Here is a 22080-nt window from a genome sequence, read left to right on the forward strand (position 1 = left end):
GCGGTGTCCGGAGCGGCAGATTAGGGGTTAATAATATAATGTATGTGTCTACGATAGCGGGGGCGGCAGATTAGGGGTTAATAGGTGTAATATTAGGGGTGTTTACACTCGGGGTTCATGTTAGGGTGTTAGGTGCAGACATAACTTTTATTTCCCCATAGGAAACAATGGGGCTGCGTTAGGAGCTGAACGCTGCTTTTTTGCAGGTGTTAGTTTTTTTTCAGCCAGCTCAGCCCCATAGTTTCCTTTGGGGAAATCGTGCATGAGCACGTTTAGCCAGCTCACCGCTGACTTAAGCAACGCTGGTATTGAGGTGAGATGTGGAGCTAAATTTTGCTCTACGCTCACCTTTTTGCGGCTAACGCCAGGTTAAAAAAAACCTGTAATACCAACGTTGTCTTAAGGGAGCGGTGGGAAAAAAAGGCTTGTTAGCAACGCAAGTCTTACCGACAAAAACTCATAATCTAGCCGTTAGGTTTTATTTTTTTTATTTATTTTAACTAGGTAGACTAGTTAGTAAATAGTTAACTATTTACTAACTACCTAGTTAAAATAAATACAAATTTACCTGTGAAATAAAACCTAAGCTGGCGTACACTGAAACCTACCATTACAAAAATAAAAAAAAATCTACCATTACAAAAAATAACAAACGAAATTATCCAAAACAATAAAATATATTCCTATTTTAATACCCTGTTTAAAAAAAAAACACCCCCCCAAAAAAACCCTAATCGATAATAAACTACCAAGGGCCCTTAAAAGGGCTTTTTGTAGGCCCTTAAAAGGGCCTTTTGTAGGGCATTGCCCTAAAGAAATCAGCTATTTTTCTTCAAAAGAAAAACAAACCCCCCCTAATAGTATACAAACCCCCTCCCCCCAAACCCACAAAATAAAAATAAAGTAAAATCTATTCTACCCATTGCCCTGAAAAGGACATTTGTATGGGCAAAAATGGCTATTCTAACAAAAAAACAAAACACCCCAAAAACGAAAAAAAAAAAAATTACACAAAATAACAAACACATTTTACAAAAAAATAACAATTATTCCTATTCTAATATCCATTTTAAAAAAAAAACACTCCAAAATAAAAGAAACCTAATCTATAATAAACTACCAATAGCCCTTAAAAGGGCCTTTTGTAGGGCATTGCCCTAAAGAAATCGGCTTTTTTTCTAAACAAAAATACAAAGACCCACTAACATTACAACCCCCCCCAACGCACAAAATAAAAACAAACTATCTAAAAAAAACTAATCTACCCATTGCCCTGAAAAGGACATTTGTTTGGGCATTGCCCTTAAAAGGTCATTCAGCTCTTAAGAAATGCCCAAACCCTAATCTAAAAAAAAAATCCCACCCAAAAGAAACTTAAAAAATCTAACACTAACCCCTCTTTAGGTACTCACAGTTGCTGAAATCCCGTTTGAACGATCTCCATCCCGGAGGCTCCATCTTTATCTAGGCAGCTCCATCTTCATCCATCATGGGACTGGCATCTTCTTCATCCCTGCGGAGGAAGAGCGGTTGATGCGTGGAGGCGTAGGTCCAGGCGAAGGTCCAAGCAGAGGTCCATCGATCCGACGTGGAGGTCCTCTTCATGCGATCGTCCGCCGCACACTGAGGATTAAAATGCAATGTACCCCTTTTATACTGGCTGATTCAAACAGCCAATAGAAATGAGAGCTGCTTAAATCATATTGGTTGATTTGAACAGCCAATAGGATTTTAGCAGCCCTAATTCCTATTGACTGATACACATTTTTCAGCCAATAGGAATGCAATGGTACCCCCAGTATAAAAGGGGTGCATTGCATTTCAATCCTCAGTGTGCAGCAGACGATTGCATGAAGAGGACATCCATGTTGGATCGATGAACCTCCGTCTGGGTCTCCACCTTGGATCTCCGCCTTGGACCTCCGCCTAGACCACCGCCTTGGACCTTCGCCTGGACTTCCGTCTCCACAACATCGACTGCTCTGCCTCCGCAGGGGGGAAGAAGATGCCGGTCCCGCGATGGATGAAGATGGAGCCGCCTGGATGAAGATGGAGCCGCCGGGATGAAGATCGTTCAAGCAGGACTTCAGCAACTTTGAGTACCTAAAGAGGGGTTAGTATTAGGTTTTTAAAGGTTTTTTGGGGTGTTTTAGTTATATTGTAGCTAGCTTAGGTTTTATTTCACAGGTAAGTATGTATTTAGTTTTAAATAGTTATTATTAAGTTAATAATTGTAACTTTAATTTAGCTCTGTTTTAATTATGTTAAAGTTATGGGGGGGTTAGGGTTAGGGTTACGGTAAGGGTTAGGTTTAGGGTTACAGTTAGGTTTAGGGGTTAATATAGTTTAATTTACGTTGTTGCAATATGGGGGACTGGCGGCTTAGGGGTTAATAGGTTTATTTAGTGGTAGTGATGTAGGAGGCCAGAGGTTTAGAGGTTAATAACTTTATTTAGCTATGTTGGGGAGCGGTGGAAAAGGGATTCATATTTTTATTATAGTGTGGGCAATGTTGGGGTGCGAGGAAGTAGGGGTTAATAACTTTAGTATGTATAGTGGCAGCGATATCGTGAGCGACAGTTTAGGGGTTAATAGATTTATTTTGGTGGCGGCGATATCGGGAGCGGCAGATTAGGGGTTATTAACAATATGTATATGTCGGGGGCAGCAGATTAGGGGGTGTTTAGATGTGAGGTTTATGTTAGCGTGTTAGGTTTAAACATAACTTTTTTTACTCCTAGACATCAATGGGGCTGTATTACAGAGCTTTTCATTCTGCGCTTCAGGTGTTTTCAGTTTTTTTTCGAACACTTTCTCCCTATTGATGTCTATGGGGAAAGAGTGCACAAGCACGTCAAAGCAGCGCTTGTATTTTGTGCGTTATGGAGCTCAACGCAACCATATCGCACGCACAAGCCGGCTTTTCAAAAATTTGTAATGGCAGCGCTATTTAGGGTGAAATAGTGCAAAACTTGTAATCTAGGTGTTTGTTATTTGTAAAAGTTCTCCAAATTGCTTGGTACAAAAAATTGGTACACAACACTAATACATGGTAAAAATAAAGATACAAAAAACAGACAACACAAAATAAATAGAGGAGGAAAATAGTCCTTCTCTGAAGAACATGTAATATCTACAAGTTGAAAGGAGATGAGACCAAATTGTAGAGTAACTTTTAACGTGGAATGTAGTTGCTTGACAGTATGGGATTTATTTTTTTGGTTAGGGTAGAGAGCAGTGCTAAATAGATAGATTTAAAAATTGTTTGAAGTGAGAAATAGGGTCTAGAGTTCTAGTGAATAGGAGCAGTCAAGGAAAAGTGTTGGAGACAAGAGAGAAAAGTGTTGATGCGAGTGAATAAGTCGCGTTTCATAGCTTAGGTTCAATATAATGAATTGGATTTGAACGCTTATGGGGAGCCATTGTTGGGACTAAAAGAGTGGGTAGCTGATGTGGACCAGTGACTTAGGTAATCTGACTGAAGCATTAATCATATATTATATGAGTTAGTTAATTAATATTTTGGTGGTGTCTTGGGTTAGAAAAGGGCAAATTCTAGAGATATTGCATAGATAAACACAAAATAATTGATAAGTGCTTTTATATGTGGCATGAAGATAAATTTAGAGCCCAAAGTAATGCTAAGACTTGGGTTGAAATATTGAACATAGAGTTTTTCACAAGAGAGATATCTAGTGCAGTGTGTCCATGATAGGAGGGAATAAGGAGACATTCAGGATTTTAAAGATTAAGGTTTAGGTAGTTTGAAGACATTCAGAAGAAACAACTGCAGAGAGACAAGTAGTGACATGGTTGAGTAAAGACAGAGGGATATCAGGAAAAGAGAAAGTTCTGGTTGGTATCAGCAAAGATGTGGTACTGGAACCCATGCAAAATATATGTTTTCCAATGGTGGATATATAGATTGAGAAAACAAGAGACCAAGAATATTACAGAAAAAGCAAAGGATCAGAAGCTATGCCTTTAAAAGAAGTAGGAGTAGTGGGTAGAGGTACATGTGAATGGAGAATGACTGAGAATAGTAATGTGGAGAAAATGACAACATTGATATAAGGGATGAGAAATAGATTTGATTAGTAAAGTTATGTACAGAGTTTACGGGAACAGAATGAATTGGTAATGATTCATATTTAGCATTGTTGAGTGATTTCCTTCATTGACATTCAGCAGCCTGTGAAATTGTTAGGAGATAGTTGATCTGTTTGTCCTTAAGTGCATGATACATGGCAAATCGAATTGTATTGTGAGGTCAAAAGATTTGGGCAGAAGGTTAGGTGTGTGCGTGTATTCATGAAAATAATGACATCTCTCTCTTACTATGTAATCTATCTATCTATCTATATATCTGGAGAGAGAGAGAGAGAAATATTTTCAGGCATGTAATACATAGGGACATTTGTCATTATAAGCTATATGTATAATCTTTAAATATATCTCTGTGTTAATTATCTATTTTTTACTTTTGTTTTGTAGAGTTTCTGCATGTGAGAACTTACCTGTGGAAGATGAATCAGTTGATCTGATAAATGGAGCTCTTTCAGTAAACTATTTTGATTTAGATACATTTTTCCAAGAAGCTATTCGGATTCTGAAGCCCAATGGTTGCGTTGCTTTTTATACCATTAAAGCTGACTTCAAGCTTGAATATGGAAATTGCTCAGAGACTCTGACAGACTTTTTTAATCAGGTAAGGGTGAATTTAATAACTGACTTTGGCTTTACCTGTATATAGATCTGTTATAGTTTATAGTTTAATATGATGATACAAGGAGTTCATTCAATGCAATCGCATAAGAGCAGAGCATGTCAATCACCCCAGACAAAGATGTTTGGATGATTTAACTCAGTCACTTCAGAGGTCGAAGAGAGGTTAGAAATAAGTGGTCTTATTACTCCTGCTTCTTAACGCTCAGTTTTCAGACTTACATGAGCCTTTTCAGCATGAGCTCCACAGCTGCATCTGCAGCTTGATAAATGGAGCTTTAAGAGTGTATTATCACATTAAAGGCACATATGGCACAGTAAGATAAAAAATTAAACATGATTCAGACAGAATGTGCAATTTTAAACAACATTCTAATTTACTTCTATTATCAAATTTGCTTTGTTTTGTTGAAGAGTAGGCTGATAAGACTTCAGGAGCGTGCACATTGCGTGCAGTCTTTTGCAGCAGTATTTGCACCAATGCATAAGATTGCTATTAACATTGTTGCAAACAATGGTTTCAGATATGTGCATGCTCCTGAGCTCATCTAGGATTATTCTTTAAGGATGCCAAAATAAATAAGCAACAATTATAATAGAGGTAAAATGGAAAGTTTTTTAAAATGTTATGTTGCATCCAAATCCATTGAAGTTTGACTTTACTTTCCATTTAAATATAGGAAACACCTAATTTCTTACTTATCCACTGTAATTTCTTATTAATCTAGGACTATAGGACTATTAGAAACATAGAAACATAGCTTTTGACGTCACATAAGAACCATAGGCCCAACACGTCTACCCAATATTTCCTAAGAATATAAACTATACACAATACTCAAGATAAGGCCTAACTAGTGATCTGTAAAGTGACATAAGAACCTTACTATTTCTGGTGCAAATACCTCTACCAATGCAACCAAGCATTCTACATGGCCTTACTCGTTGCAATGCTACATTGTTTTCTAAATCATCTGAAATTCTCAAGAGTTCCTCATTTAACAGTCAAGAAAGTGTCATTGAGTTTGAAATTAACGTTTGTTTTTTTGTTTCCTAAATTAATAATTTTGCACTTTGCGGTGTTAAACTTAAGATCCCAGTCATTTCTCCAATCCTCCATTTTCTAAATCAATTTTCATTAAGTCCACCACCGCTGGAAAATCTAATCTATTACAATTTTTTGTATAATCTGCAAACAGACATTATTACCCCTTTAGCCCTTTTCTGATATCACTGATAAATATGTTAATCAAAACAGGCACCAGAACTGACTCCTGATTAACACCACTAGTAACTGCCTTCTCTGCTGAATGTACTCCATTTAGGAAGACACTCTTTTTTCCTATCCTTAAGTCAGCATTCTACCAAGTTAACAATTTTTGATTCTAGACCAAGGAGATACAGTTTGTAAATTAGATTGTTGTTTGGGATGGTGTAAAATGCTTTGCTAAAACCTAGATATGCTTTGTCAAGGGTCCACCCTGGTCTAATACTTTTGTTACATAATCAAAGTCAATTAGATTAGTCTGACTTGGTCTCCCTGAAGTAAAACCATGCTGATTTTGGTCCTCTGAATTGTTTCTCTTTATGTAAGTCATAATTCTTTCTTTTAAGAGAGTTTCATTTAATGTCCCTACTACTGAAGTTAAACTGACTGGCCTGTAGTTATCAGATTCTTCTCTACTGTCCTTTTTATGGAGAGGTACTACATTTGCTATTCTTCAGTCATCTGAAACAACTCCTATCAATAGTGACTGATTAAACAGATCAGTCAATGGGGCAGCCAGCACAGATCAAAGTTCCTTTAAAACCCTTGTATACAGGGAGTGCAGAATTATTAGGCAAGTTGTATTTTTGAGGATTAATTTTATTATTGAACAACAACCATGTTCTCAATGAACCCAAAAAACTCATTAATATCAAAGCTGAATAGTTTTGGAAGTAGTTTTTAGTTTGTTTTTAGTTATAGCTATTTTAGGGGGATATCTGTGTGTGCAGGTGACTATTACTGTGCATAATTATTAGGCAACTTAACAAAAAACAAATATATACCCATTTCAATTATTTATTTTTACCAGTGAAACCAATATAACATCTCAACATTCACAAATATACATTTCTGACATTCAAAAACAAAACAAAAACAAATCAGTGACCAATATAGCCACCTTTCTTTGCAAGGACACTCAAAAGCCTGCCATCCATGGATTCTGTCAGTGTTTTGATCTATTCACCATCAACATTGCGTGCAGCAGCAACCACAGCCTCCCAGACACTGTTCAGAGAGGTGTACTGTTTTCCCTCCTTGTAAATCTCACATTTGATGATGGACCTCAGGTTCTCAATGGGGTTCAGATCAGGTGAACAAGGAGGCCATGTCATTAGATTTTCTTCTTTTATACCCTTTCTTGCCAGCCATGCTGTGGAGTACTTGGACGCGTGTGATGGAGCATTGTCCTGCATGAAAATCATGTTTTTCTTGAAGGATGCAGACTTCTTCCTGTACCACTGCTTGAAGAAGGTGTCTTCCAGAAACTGGCAGTAGGACTGGGATTTGAGCTTGACTCCATCCTCAACCCGAAAAGGCCCCACAAGCTCATCTTTGATGATACCAGCCCAAACCAGTACTCCACCTCCACCTTGCTGGCGTCTGAGTCGGACTGGAGCTCTCTGCCCTTTACCAATCCAGCCACGGGCCCATCCATCTGGCCCATCAAGACTCACTCTCATTTCATCAGTCCATAAAAACTTAGAAAAATCAGTCTTGAGATATTTCTTGGCCCAGTCTTGACGTTTCAGCTTGTGTGTCTTGTTCAGTTTTCAGCTTGTGTGTCTTGTTCAGTGGTGGTCGTCTTTCAGCCTTTCTTACCTTGGCCATGTCTCTGAGTATTGCACACCTTGTGCTTTTGGGCACTCCAGTGATGTTGCAGCTCTGAAATATGGCCAAACTGGTGGCAAGTGGCATCTTGGCAGCTGCACGCTTGACTTTTCTCAGTTCATGGGCAGTTATTTTGCGCCTTGGTTTTTCCACATGCTTCTTGCGACCCTGTTGACTATTTTGAATGAAACGCTTGATTGTTCGATGATCACGCTTCAGAAGCTTTGCAATTTTAAGAGTGCTGCATCCCTCTGCAAGATATCTCACTATTTTTGACTTTTCTGAGCCTGTCAAGTCCTTCTTTTGACCCATTTTGCCAAAGGAAAGGAAGTTGCCTAATAATTATGCACACCTGATATAGGGTGTTGATGTCATTAGACCACACCCCTTCTCATTACAGAGATGCACATCACCTAATATGCTTAATTGGTAGTAGGCTTTCGAGCCTATACAGCTTGGAGTAAGACAACATGCATAAAGAGGATGATGTGGTCAAAATACTCATTTGCCTAATAATTCTGCACTCCCTGTAAATATTATCAGGGCCCACTGATGTTTTTACATTTATTATTGATAATGCCAATAAAACATCATCCTCAGTAAAAAGATTAGTGGTACGCCCATTTCCATTTTTTTTGTAGCATTCCTTCAAGGGGCATTATAAACCAAAATTATTATAGGCTATTTAAATAAAGCAGTATGTGTAGATACAATTTACAATTGACATGCATTACCTATTTTGCAGCTAACTCTCCTAAAAATTAGATAAACAATTCATGGTGTTTCACTGAATATATATACCTAAGTACTATACTCTAATCACTGACTGAGCTATTGTTTTCTCTTCATTCCCTAACTGCCTACAGCAGGAAGTCACTAACTGACATGTCTGGCTCACTAAAGCTGCAATAAGTTATATGAGGTCTGCTGAGAAACTGTTGTTTTATTTGTAAAGGATCATATTTTAGTGAGAAGTGTGTGTGAACTTTAGCTACCTGTTTGTAACCACTGGTGCAGCAGAGAAGCCATAGTTGTCTGATTTTAGGTAAATTAGCTTCCACACACAGGGTTGTAGGCAGTTAGGGAGTTCTACTTCTTGGCTGTAGGCAGTTAGGGAGTGAGAAGAAAACAATAGCTCGGTGATTAGAGTATAGTATGTAGGTATACATATTCAGTGAAATACCCTGCATGGTTTATCCCATTTTTAGGAGATTAAGGTAATGCATGTCAATTGCAAATTTTATCTACACCTAATGCTTTATTTAAATAGCTTATAATAATTTTGGTGTATAATGCCCCTTTAATGTAGACATTGTATCTTCACAATCTTTTGTGAAGACAGAACAGAAGTAAACATTGAGACAGTTTGCAATTTGCTTATCTCCTTCTACTATTCTACCATCAGTTATTTTCAGGTTTACTATTCCAACCTTAGTTTTTCTCTTTTCGCTGACATATCTAAAGAAGGGTTTGTTCCCATGTTTTAAGACCATCCTATCTTCTATTGCTTAGACTTTTTTTTTGTCGGAGTCTCCATATTTGCACACCATCATCTGACTGGGTGTGTCTAATTTTTATAAGCTATTTTTTGGTCTTTACAGCATGTGCGACTTCTATGGAAAACCATATTGTTTTACTCTTTCTTTTACTTTTAGACATAAGTGTGTGGATTGCATCTAAAATGTCACCTTTCAAAAAGTCCCACTGTTCTTGAGTCCCAGTATTAAGAGTTTACTCTTTAAAATAGTTGTGCAAGTATTCTCCCATGTATGAAAAATCAGCCTTCCTAAAGTCTAAAACTTTTTTTTAGTCCAGCTTTCCTTCTCCTCTGCATATCACCCTCAATCCAATGGCGCTGCGGAACGGCTCTGGAATAGTTCCTCCGTTGCTATGTCTCAGATCACCACAATAATTGGTCTGAACTGTTACCTTGGGCAGAGTTTGCTCGTAATAGTGCTATTAATGATTCCTCCCAGTTATCCCCGTTCATGGCGAATTATGGGTTTCAACCATCCTTGTTGCATGATTCATTCATGTCTCAGGGAATTACGGCTTTATAGGAGCATCTACAGCAACTCCGTTCCATGTGGGTGCAGATTCAGGATTGCCTTCATCATTCTATGCAGTGCCAAAAGTTCCAGGCTGATCGTAGGCATCTGCCTGCGCCTTCCTACCAGGTTGGTGAGAGAGTTTGGCTGTCCTTCCGCAACTTGAACCTTCGTGTACCTTCCAATAAACTGGCTCTCCGTTATGTTGGTCCTTTTCGGATTCTCCGACGGGTCAATCCTGTGGCCTATGCTTTTGACCTTCCTCCTGCAATGCGCATCTCCAATGTTTTTCATGTCTCCCTCTTGAAACCATTGGTTTGTAATTGGTTTACCACTGTGTTGCCTCGTCCCCGTCCTATCTTTGTTGACAACCATGAATAATATGAGGTCAGCAGCATTATTGACTCTCGTATGTCCAGGGGTCGTGTATGGTATTTTGTTCACTGGAGGGGTTACGGTCTGGAGGAGCGTTCATGGGTTCCCTCCTCTGATGTTCATGCTCCCACCCACCTCCGTGCCTTCCATGCCCGTTTCCCCAATAAGCCTTTTGTCCTCCTGTGGGGGAGGGGTCGTTGAGAAGGAGGGTACTGTCAGGGTTTTTTCCCTGCTTTGTTTGCCATGTGCTGCTGGCAGCCATTTTACTCACCTTGCTGAATCTGGTTCAGAGTGTGTGATGCTGCTCATTTCCTGGACACCCTCTTATGGTCAGACTGTTGTGCATCATCCGTGTGAGACAGGTTGCAGTCTTAGAATTGTGATGTCATCACTTATTATTTAAAGGTCCTCTGTTCAGTATGCTTTGCCCTTGCGTTGTCTCAGACCTGTTTGTGAGTTCCTGTGTATTACCTGGCTAGTCTGACGTCTCTTGTAGTTCCTGATCCCTGGATTGTTCCTGACTTTGCTGTTCTCCTTGTTTCTGATTCCATCTCATCTGACTACTCGCTTTGGCTCCTGACTTTGCTCATCTGACTTCCAGCTCTGGTTTTGACTCCTGGCTTGTTATTTGACTTATGGACTTTTTATTATTTTTGTTATTAATAAAGGTGTGATTATTTTTGCACTTCTTGTTTTAGTCTGATTCCTGGCACCCTGACACATTGATGTTTATCGGGGAAAAAAAAGTTACATTTAAACCTAACACCTTAACATAAACCCCACGTCTAAACACCCCTAATCTGTCACCCCGACATCGCCGCCACCTACATAATGTTATTAACCCCTAATCCACCGCTCCAGATATCGCAGCCACCGAAATAAATCTATTAACCCATAATCTGCTGCTCCCAATATCACTGCCACTATACTAAAGTTATTAACCCATATTCCCCTGTACCCCAACATCACCCACACTATAATAAATCTATTAACCCCTATTCCGCTGCTCCCCGACATTGCCGGCACTAAATAAAGTGATTAATCCCTAACCCTACACTAACCCCTCTTTAGGTACTCACAGTTGCTGAAGTCCCACTTGAAGGATCTTCATCCCGGTGGCTCCATCTTCATCCAGGCGACATCTTCTATATTCATCCCAGCGGCGCGGAGCATCCTCTTCATACGGTCGCTGCTGTATACTGTATCTTCAATGCAAGGAAGTCTTTTCAAAATGGCGTTCCTTGCATTCCTATTGGCTGATTTGATTTTGAAATTAAAATCAGCCAATAGGATGAAAGCTACTGAGAGCTGTTTAACTTAGGGCAATGCCCTACAAAAGGCCCTTTTAAGGGCTATTGGTAGTTTATTGTAGGCTAGGTTTTTTTTATTTTGGGTGGGCTTTTTTATTTTTATAGGGCTATTAGATTAGGTGTAATTCTTTTTTATTTTTGATAATTTCGTTTGTTATTTTTGTAACTTAGTGTTTGTTATTTTTTGTAATTTAGTATTTGTTGTATTTAGATAGTTTGTAATTTTTATAGTAGTGTTAGGATTTTTTTAATGTGTATTTTAGTTTTCTTTAATTGGTAGTTAGTTTAATTTTAGATAAATGGTAATATTAGTTTAATTTTTAGTTTAAACTTAGTTTTTTTAATTTGACAGGTAAGTTTTATTTTAATTTAAGATAGGGAAATTTTTATTTTAATATAAAGCTAAGGGGGCGTTAGGTTTAGGGGTTACTAGTTTAAATGGCGTCTCTTAGATTCCGATTGGCTGATAGAATTCTATTGGCTGATGCTGATGATTGGAACAGCCAATTGAACTTCAATCCAATTGGCTGATTGAATCAGCCAATATGATTTTTTCTACCTTAATTCCGATTGGCTGATAGAATTCTATCAGTCAATCGGAATCTAAGGGATGCCATCTTGGATGATGTCACTTAATGCTCCGCGTCGGATGTCTTGAAGATGGACCCACTCTGCGTTGGATGGATGAAGAGAGAAGATGCCATCTGGAGGAAGACTTCTGCCCATCTGGAGGATCACTTCGCCCGGCTTGGATGAAGACTTCTTCCGGCTTCATTGAAGACTTCGACCCGGTTGGATGAAGGCTTCTGCCGCTTCCTTGAGGATGGATGTCGGATCTTCAGAACAGTAAGTCGATCTTCAGGGGGTTAGTGTTAGGTTTTTTTAAGGGTGTATTGGGTGGGTTTTATTTTTAGGTTAGGGACTTTGGGCCACAAAAGAGCTAAATGCCCATCCAAATGCCCTTTTCAGGGCAACGGGGAGCTTAGGTTTTTTTAGCTTTTATTTGTGGGGTTGATTGTGTGGGTGGTGGGTTTTACTGTTGGGTGGGTTGTTTGTAATTTTTTTTACAGGAAAAAGTGCTGATTACTTTGGGGCAATTCCCCGCAAAAGGCCCTTTTAAGGGCTATTGGTAGATTAGTTTAGGCTAGGGTTTTTTTTTATTTTGGGGGGCTTTTTATTTTGATAGGGCTATTAGATTAGGTGTAATTAGTTTAAATCTTGTATTTTGTTTATTATTTTCTGTAATTTAGTGGGGGTTTTTTGTACTTTAGCTAATTTAATTTAATTTAGGTAATTGTATTTAATTTAGTAAATGTATTTAATTATAATTTAGTGTAGGTGTTATTGTAACTTAGGTTAGGTTTTATTTTACAGGTACTTTTGTCTTTATTTTAGCTAGGTAGTTATTAAACAGTTAATAACTATTTAGTAACTATTCTACCTAGTTAAAATAAATACAAACTTGCCTGTAAATTAAAATTAACCCTAAGCTAGATACAATGTAACTATTAGTTATATTGTAGCTAGATTAGGGTTTATTTTATAGGTAAAATAGGAATAATGTAGTTAATGATAGGAATTTTATTTAGACTTTTTTAAATTATATTTAAGTTAGGGGGTGTTAGGTTTAGGGTTAGACTTAGTTTTAGGGGTTAATACATTTAGTATAGTGGCGGCGACGTTGGGGAACGGCAGATTAGGGGTTAATAAGTGTAGGTAGGTGGCGGTGACATTGGGGGTGGCAGATTAGGGGTTCATAAGTATAATGTAGGTGGCGGCAGTGTCCGGAGCGGCAGATTACGGGTTAATAAGAATAATGTAGGTGTCGGGGGCGGAAGATTAGGGGTTAATAAGTGTAAGATTAGGGGTGTTTAGTCTCGGGGTTCATGTTAGGGTGTTAAGTGTAGACATAAATTTTATTTCCCCATAGGAATCAATGGGTCTGCGTTACTGAGTTTTACGATGCTTTTTTGCAGGTGTTAGACTTTTTCTCAGCCGGTTCTCCCCATTGATTCCCATGGGGAAATCGTACACGAGCACTTACTGACTTAAGCAGCGCTGGTATTGGAGTGTGGTAATTAGCAAAATTTTGCTCAACGCTCACTTCTTGCCTTTTAATGATGGGTTTGTAAAAACCTGTAATACCAGCGCTGTAGGTAAGTGAGCGGTGAGACAAAACTGCTCTTTAGCACTGCACAGCTCAAAACGAAAAACTCATAATCTAGCCAACAGTTCTTTATTGGCACATCAATAACAAAATAGTAACATTTTGGGGATCAATCACCCCTTCATCAGACCAAGTGGACTTAATCTGATAAAGGGGTGATTGATCCCCGAAACATACTATTTTGTTTTTGATGTGCCAATAAAGCACTACATTTGCACAAATCCAGTGAGTGCATGCCTATTCAATATTATAACTTGTGCTTGCCTGCACCCTGGTAGCTGTTTCTTAGGTAGGAGTGCGCTCTATTGTGAACATTTTATATATATATATATATATATATATATATATATATATATATATATATATATATATATATATATTGCCCTTAGGGGGCTATTGGTGCAGACCCTTGGTGATCATGAAGTTGAATAGAGAGAGAAACAAATAAATATTTTGTTTACAAAAAGACACGGTTACAGCACTCTTTGTCACAAGGAATAACACAGCTAGTAATTAAGTAAATATATTACAATTTATTGATACAGCAAATCCTTTAAGCAAGCACACTGCATCTTTGCTCAAAGTGGTCATGAATCAAATACTTATTGTATTTAATTCATGACCACTTTGAGCAAAGATGCAGTGTGCTTCCTGAAAGGATTTGCTGTATCAATAAATTGTAATATATTTACTTAATTACTAGCTATTATTCCTTGTGACAAAAAGAGTGATGTATTCCCTGTCTTTTTGGAAACAAAATATTTATTTGTTTCTCTCTCTTTTCTTATTTTTTCAACTAATATATATATATATATATATATATATATATATATATATATATATTATATGGGTGGGCTAGCTCTGTTCATGTGTGCACCACTTGTGTTTATTAAACATATATATATATATATATATATATATATATATATATATATATATATACACTGCTCAAAAAAATAAAGGGAACACTTAAACAACACAATGTATCTCCAAGTCAATCACACTTCTGTGAAATCAAACTGTCCACTTAGGAAGCAACACTGAATGACAATCAATTTCACATGCTGTTGTGCAAATGGGATAGACAACAGGTGGAAATTATAGGCAATTAGCAAGACACCCCCAATAAAGGAGTGGTTCTGCAGGTGGTGACCACAGACCACTTCTCAGTTCCTATGCTTTCTGGCTGATGTTATGGTCACTTTTGAATGCTGGTGGTGCTTGCACTCTAGTGGTAGCATGAGACGGAGTCTACAACCCACACAAGTGGCTCAGGTAGTGCAGCTCATCCAGGATGGCACATCAGTGCGAGCTGTGGCAAGAAGGATTGCTGTGTCTGTCAGCGTAGTGTACAGAGCATGGAGGCGCTACCAGGAGACAGGCCAGTACATCAGGAGACGTGGAGGAGGCCGTAGGAGGGCAACAACCCAGCAGCAGGACCGCTACCTCCACCTTTGTGCAAGGAGGAACAGGAGGAGCACTGCCAGAGCCCTGCAAAATGACCTCCAGCAGGCCACAAATGTGCATGTGTCTGCTCAAACGGTCAGAAACAGACTCAATGAGGGTGGTATGAGGACCCAACGTCAACAGGTGGGGGTTGTGCTTACAGTCCAACACCATGCAGGACGTTTGACATTTGCCAGAGAACACCAAGATTGGCAAATTCGCCACTGCTGCCCTGTGCTCTTCACAGATGAAAGCAGGGGCACACTGAGCACATTTGACAGACGTGACAGTCTGGAGACGCAGTGGAGAACGTTCTGCTGCCTGCAACATCCTCCAGCATGGCCAGTTTGGCAGTGGGTCAGTAATGGTGTGGGGTGGCATTTCTTTGAGGGGCCGAACAGCCCTCCATGTGCTCGCCAGAGGTAGCCTGACTGCCATTAGGTATCAAGATGAGATCCTCAGACCCCTTGTGAGACCATATGCTGGTGCGGTTGGCCCTGGGTTCCTCCTAATGCAAGACAATGCTAGACCTCATGTGGCTGGAGTGTGTCAGCAGTTCCTGCAAGACGAAGGCATTGATGCTATGGACTGGCCCTCCCGTTCCCCAGACCTGAATCCAATTGAGCACATCTGGGAGATCATGTCTCGCTCCATCCACCAACTTCACTTTGCACCACAGACTGTCCAGGAGTTGGTGGATGCTTTAGTCCAGGTCTGGGAGGAGATCCCTCAGGAGACCATCCGCCACCTCATCAGGAGCATGCACAGGCGTTGTAGGGAGGTCATACAGGCACGTGGAGGCCACACACACTACTGAGCCTCATTTTGACTTGTTTTAAGGACATTACATCAAAGTTGGATCTGCCTGTAGTGTGTTTTTCCACTTTAATTTTGAGTGTGACTCCAAATCCAGACCTCCATGGGTTGAAAATTTTGATTTCCATTTTTTAATTTTTGTGTGATTTTGTTGTCAGCACATTCAACTATGTAAAGAACAAAGTATTTAATTAGAATATTTTATTCATTCAGATCTAGGATGTGTTATTTTAGTGTTCCCTTTATTTTTTTGAGCAGTGTATATACATATGTGAGGTTCTCACTTCAGACTTGTTGGCATGTTTGCAACAATATAATGCATGCTCCTACGGGAGTAACACTTAACATTTTTAATCCATCCATTATCTACCTCAAATCTCCCTGTCATTTTTTGGGGGGTTATGGACACTTTGGTAGAATAGGTTTCTAGGAATAATTATGAAATAGAGTAAATAATTAAATAGGGTAAGTCCTTGATTGTATATATTTATCATGAAACTGACTGTATGCGTGGCTTTTTGGTTTTAGTTTCTTTTAACCAATAGTAGCACTTGTGTGACTACTTAGCTAGGAAGTGACAGTGAGATAATTAGCTATGACTGCAGCTTAACAGCTGAAGCGTGTCAGAGGATCTCACAGCCACAGCCTACACATAACCTGCTATGATATGTGATTTTACGGATTCTAATAAAGAAAAGTTATTAACCGTTCCTACTGGAGGTTCCATTTAATCTTTATTGTGAAGAAAAGATTAGTTTGTTCTAATGGCCACGAGAAAGAGAACCTTCCAAGGTTACAGTTGAATGTCCAGACGTATAGGTTCAAACCACTGGGACTGAAGAACCATCAAAGCCAAGTTAAGGTTCCATGGAGGGGAAGCAGGCCTTATACCTGGTCTTCTCCTAACTAAAGCTTTAACAAAGGCTTGAATGTCAGGAAGTCTCAAAAAATTTCCCATACTTTGTAATAAATGCGTCTTGTAACAGGCTTTCTGGACTGAATCAAAGTGTCTATCATTTAATCTGAAAAACCTCTCTGAGACAAAATCAGGCATTTAATCACCATACCGAGACAATTATCAATTTGAGCTCTTTATGGAAGAAGGGACCTTGATAGAGACGATCCTTCATGAAGGGAAGATTCCAAAGCTGGATGGAGGACATTTGTACCAGAACTGCAAGGCCATGCTGAAGCTATTATAATCACTGAGGCCTTTCCTGTTTTTTCCTAGCTATTATCCTGGATAATAAAATAAAAGGAGGAAAGATGTAAATTAGACTGAATGACCAGGGAATCACTAGTGCATCTATTAGTCACTTTTGGATCTCGAGATCTAACACAAAAGGATTACAAGTTGAGTTCAAAATATCGCTTACACAATAGTGATAATTGCGCTCAACTGAGTAATACCAGCGCACGTTTAGCAAAAAGAAAAGGGACTGCACTAGGGGTGTGTAGCCACTCTTCAAAGCAAACTCCCCACTAGTCTACTTAAATATGGAATATGAAAAAACAATAGGCAAGAGGGTGCTTAAAAACAGCTAACACACATTAAAACTCAAATTCTAAAAATACTTTTTCTAAGCATGGAGAACAAAAATCTTATATAACCAACATATATAAGCACTATGTGCAAATATCAAAAATATTTTTTTTATAAAAAGCTCCGTAATAAAATGCAGGTATTCTACCAAGTTTGCAGACTTTGCATTCAAGGCACGTCTCCCTATGAGTGTTGCAACGTAAGCATAAGTAGTTTTTGTTAAAAGTCCAATCTTTAATTAAAAAAAAGGAATGTGCACTGGTATTACAAGTGAGGTGCAATGCAAACGTGACCTTGCGTTCACATTGCATGGAAGCATTGCGCTCACAAGAGCACGCTTCCATAGGTTCTATGGGAGCCTCGTTCTCATGCCGTCAGACATGACATGAGAACTAGCGCAACGAAGGGGATAAGTCGCGCAGCAATGGGTAGCAAATATAAATATATATGTATATGAATATATACATATATATTTATGTGTATATACACATATTAAACACATAAATATATATGTATATATTCATATACATATATATTTACAATGAAAACACAGTTCCCATAGACCGCTATTTAAAGTCATTTTTTAGTTACGTTTTTTTTTCTAACGCCTCTTTTAAATAAAGATTACTATACTTTATTTTGGGGGCGATTGGGGCATTTTTTGAAAATCAATTAGAGATTTGATCTCTGGTTAATTTTCTGAGCGCTAATTGCTAATGTGAGCTCACAGTAGCAATAACCAGCCACTTGTAATGGCTGGTTAATTATTGCACACCCACAAACAGGCAAATTTGCCAGTTTGCAGGCAAACAATAAATTAGCGCTTCACTTGTAATCTAGCCCAGTATTGTGGAACCTTGTAATTCAACTAAGAGGCCATGAGGGTCTCTGTCTGACCTTCCCCAACGATTCACAATCTGGTCAAATACTATAATAGTAATATAAAACTTACCTGGTTTGTTTTCAGTAGCCAACAATGTAAAGAATGAGCAGCAGCTATAGAATGGGAAACTGCAGAGTATTCTATGAACAAGCCAGGGGTCAAAGTCAGAAGAGCAGTCCAAAGCCAGGGCACAGTTCCAATAAATTAGTTCTTCTCAGAAAGCAGATCTTAGTAAAAAGGCCAGAAAGGTAGCATAGTCCAAAAACTTGTCAGGGTCTGGTTCATGCGAGCAGGGCAGGTCTGGGATGACCTTTTAGGAGCAAGGCCAGGGTAACTTCCGGGTAGCAAGGTAATAAAAAGCAATTAAAGAGTGCAAATACCAGACAAGGCAGAAAACCATGTTAAACTGACATTATCTAGACAGCATCTATATCCCTATTGAAATTCTAAACAGACAGATGTTGCTATACTTCTCCAAGGTGCAGTCCTTGTATTTCTGTATGTGAAGGAGAGACAAGCCCAGTGCAATATAGCACTGCATGACATGAGAGTTATGCTGCATTTACACTTTGTGCTTTGTATTTTACATTACTTTAGCCATCAGATTAAGTTTTATAAGATTAGACTTTGCACTTTGTATTTTTTTATTTTAATGCATATAGATTCTATATACAATAGTGTATTTAGGATTGCAACTTTACAAATTCCGATGCTTTGACTGTTTCTGTGTAACTAAATCTAAATGTATTAAAATATGTATTAACGGACGGCTAGATTTAGAGTTTTGTCGGTAACGACCCGCGTATCTAACGCTGGCTTTTTTCTGGCCGCACCTTTAAAATAACTCTGGTATTGAGAGTCCACAGAATGGCTGTGTTAGGCTACAAAAAAGGAGCGTAGAGCATATTTAACGCCACTGCAACTCTCGATACCAGAGTTGCTTATGGACGCGGCCAGCCTCAAAAACGTGATCGTGCACGATTCCCCCATAGGAAACAATTGGGCTGTTTGAGCTGAAAAAAAACCTAACACCTGCAAAAAAGCCGCGTTCAGCTCCTAACGCAGCCCCATTGTTTGGTATGGGGAAACACTTCCTACGTCTGCACCTAACACCCTAACATGTACCCCGAGTCTAAACACCCCTAACCTTACACTTATTAACCCCTAATCTGCGGCCCCCGCTATCGCTGACCCCTGCATATTATTATTAACCCCTAATCTGCCGCTCCGTAAACCGTCGCTACTTATTATCCCTATGTACCCCTAATCTGCTGCCCCTAACACCGCTGACCCCTATATTATATTTATTAACCCCTAATCTGCCCCCCACAACGTCGCCTCCACCTGCCTACACTTATTAACCCCTAATCTGCCGAGCGGACCGCACCGCTATTATTATAAAGTTATTAACCCCTAATCCGCCTCACTAACCCTATAATAAATAGTATTAACCCCTAATCTGCCCTCCCTAACATCGCCGACACCTAACTTCAATTATTAACCCCTAATCTGCCGACCTAATCTCGCCGCTATTCTAATAAATGTATTAACCCCTAAAGCTAAGTCTAAACCTAACACTAACACCCCCCTAACTTAAATATAATTTAAATCTAACAAAATTAATTAACTCTTCTTAAATAAATTATTCCTATTTAAAGCTAAATACTTACCTGTAAAATAAATCCTAATATAGCTACAATATAAATTATAATTATATTATAGCTATTTTAGGATTAATATTTATTTTACAGGTAACTTTGTATTTATTTTAACCAGGTACAATAGCTATTAAATAGTTAAGAACTATTTAATAGCTAAAATAGTTAAAATAATTACAAATTTACCTGTAAAATAAATCCTAACCTAAGTTACAATTAAACCTAACACTACACTATCAATAAATAAATTAAATAAAATACCTATAATTATCTACAATTAAACCTAACACTACACTATCAATAAATAAAGTAAATACAATTCCTACAAATAAATACAATGAAATAAACTAACTAAAGTACAAAAAATAAAAAAGAACTGTTACAAAAAAATAAAAAAATATTTACAAACATTAGAAAAATATTACAACAATTTTAAACTAATTACACCTACTCTAAGCCCCCTAATAAAATAACAAAGCCCCCCAAAATAAAAAAATGCCCTACCCTATTCTAAATTACTAAAGTTCAAAGCTCTTTTACCTTACCAGCCCTGAACAGGGCCCTTTGCGGGGCATGCCCCAAGAAGTTCAGCTCTTTTGCCTGTAAAAAAAAACATACAATACCCCCCCAACATTACAACCCACCACCCACATACCCCTAATCTAACCCAAACCCCCCTTAAATAAACCTAACACTAAGCCCCTGAAGATCTTCCTACCTTATCTTCACCATACCAGGTTCACTGATCGATCCAGAAGAGCTCCTCCGATGTCCTGATCCAAGCCCAAGCGGGGGGCTGAAGAGGTCCATTGTCCGGCTGAAGTCATCATCCAAGCGGGAGCTGAAGAGGTCCATGATCCGGCTGAAGTCTTCATCCAAGCGGGAGCTGAAGAGGTCCATGATCCGGATGAAGTCTTCTATCAACGGCATCTTCAATCTTCTTTCTTCGGGAGCCATCATCTTCCATCCGACGCGGAACATCCTCTTCTCCCGACGCCTACTAGCCGAATGACGGTTCCTTTAAATGACGTCATCCAAGATGGCGTCCCTCGAATTCCGATTGGCTGATAGGATTCTATCAGCCAATCGGAAATAAGGTAGGAATATTCTGATTGGCTGATGGAATCAGCCAATCAGAATCAAGTTCAATCCGATTGGCTGATTCAATCAGCCAATCAGATTGAGCTTGCATTCTATTGGCTGTTCCGATCAGCCAATAGAATGCGAGCTCAATCTGATTGGCTGATCGGTCTACATGCCTCACACTGGAAAGTCTCAACACTGAAAATTTAGACAGACAAATATGGCTGAAAATATGTACCTAACCTACAGGGCAGCACTTGGAATATATTGCACTACTGGCGATGTTTTCCAAGTAAAATGCAGGTTACTCCCATGGAATGCTCAGCTAACTCCCACCGAACGCCTACATCTAAGTCATGTATGCGATCTGCCTTACTAAAAAAAGACAAATAAAAAGCTTCCTATTAAAACTATTGGAGCTAAGTCAATACATGTACATACAATGTATCATTTATATGTATCCTATTGTGCAATGCAATGCTATGTATTTTTAAGTATTATAGTGATTTCAAACAGCTGGGGTTTTTTGTGTGCTATTTTTTAAAAACAATAATATTTATTTTTAGTTATATAAATATGTTCTAAAGACAGTAGCGGTAACTATATAGTTTTACATAACTGCATTATGTTTAACATTGCAAAGTTAAACAAATGCAGTTATGTAAACATTTAAGGTTGCAGCTACTGATTTTTATAAGATATTTATGTAATGAAAAATAAATATTATTGTTTTGGAGGGAAAAGATCACGCAAATCCCCCCTCCCAAAGAAAAACCAACTGTTTAAAATCACTACAACACTTAAAGTAATATACATTATACAAGAAAATGCATATACATAAAACATTGTATATACATATGATATGCCTCTAAGCTATTAACCCTTTTACACAACATCACTCCCAGTGCAACCTAGCCTCGCTACACTATTAACCCCTAAACTGCTATAACCCCATTACTATTAACCCCATACACTATTAACCCCTAAACCACCACAACCTTCAAGGGACACTGAACCTAACTTTTTTCTTTTGTATTTCAGATACAATTTTAAACAACTTTCTAATTTACTCCTATTATCAAATTTTCTTCATTCTCTTGGTATCTTTATTTGAAAAACAAGAATGTAGGTTTAGATACCGGCCCATT

General features: G+C 38.5%; 1 protein-coding gene across 3 annotated transcripts in view; it reads left to right on the forward strand.

The window, feature by feature from the left end:
* Positions 1-22080, forward strand: part of LOC128645666 (putative methyltransferase DDB_G0268948) — a 201569-nt gene that overhangs the window by 134041 nt on the left and 45448 nt on the right. For all 3 annotated transcript variants that reach the window (XM_053698817.1, XM_053698815.1, XM_053698818.1), the window contains exon 5: positions 4495-4708. In XM_053698817.1, coding sequence (XP_053554792.1) covers positions 4495-4708 — 214 coding nt within the window. The remainder of the gene's footprint in view (positions 1-4494; positions 4709-22080) is intronic.

The sequence above is a fragment of the Bombina bombina genome, chromosome 1 (assembly GCF_027579735.1).
Source record: "Bombina bombina isolate aBomBom1 chromosome 1, aBomBom1.pri, whole genome shotgun sequence".
Lineage (NCBI taxonomy): Eukaryota > Metazoa > Chordata > Amphibia > Anura > Bombinatoridae > Bombina > Bombina bombina.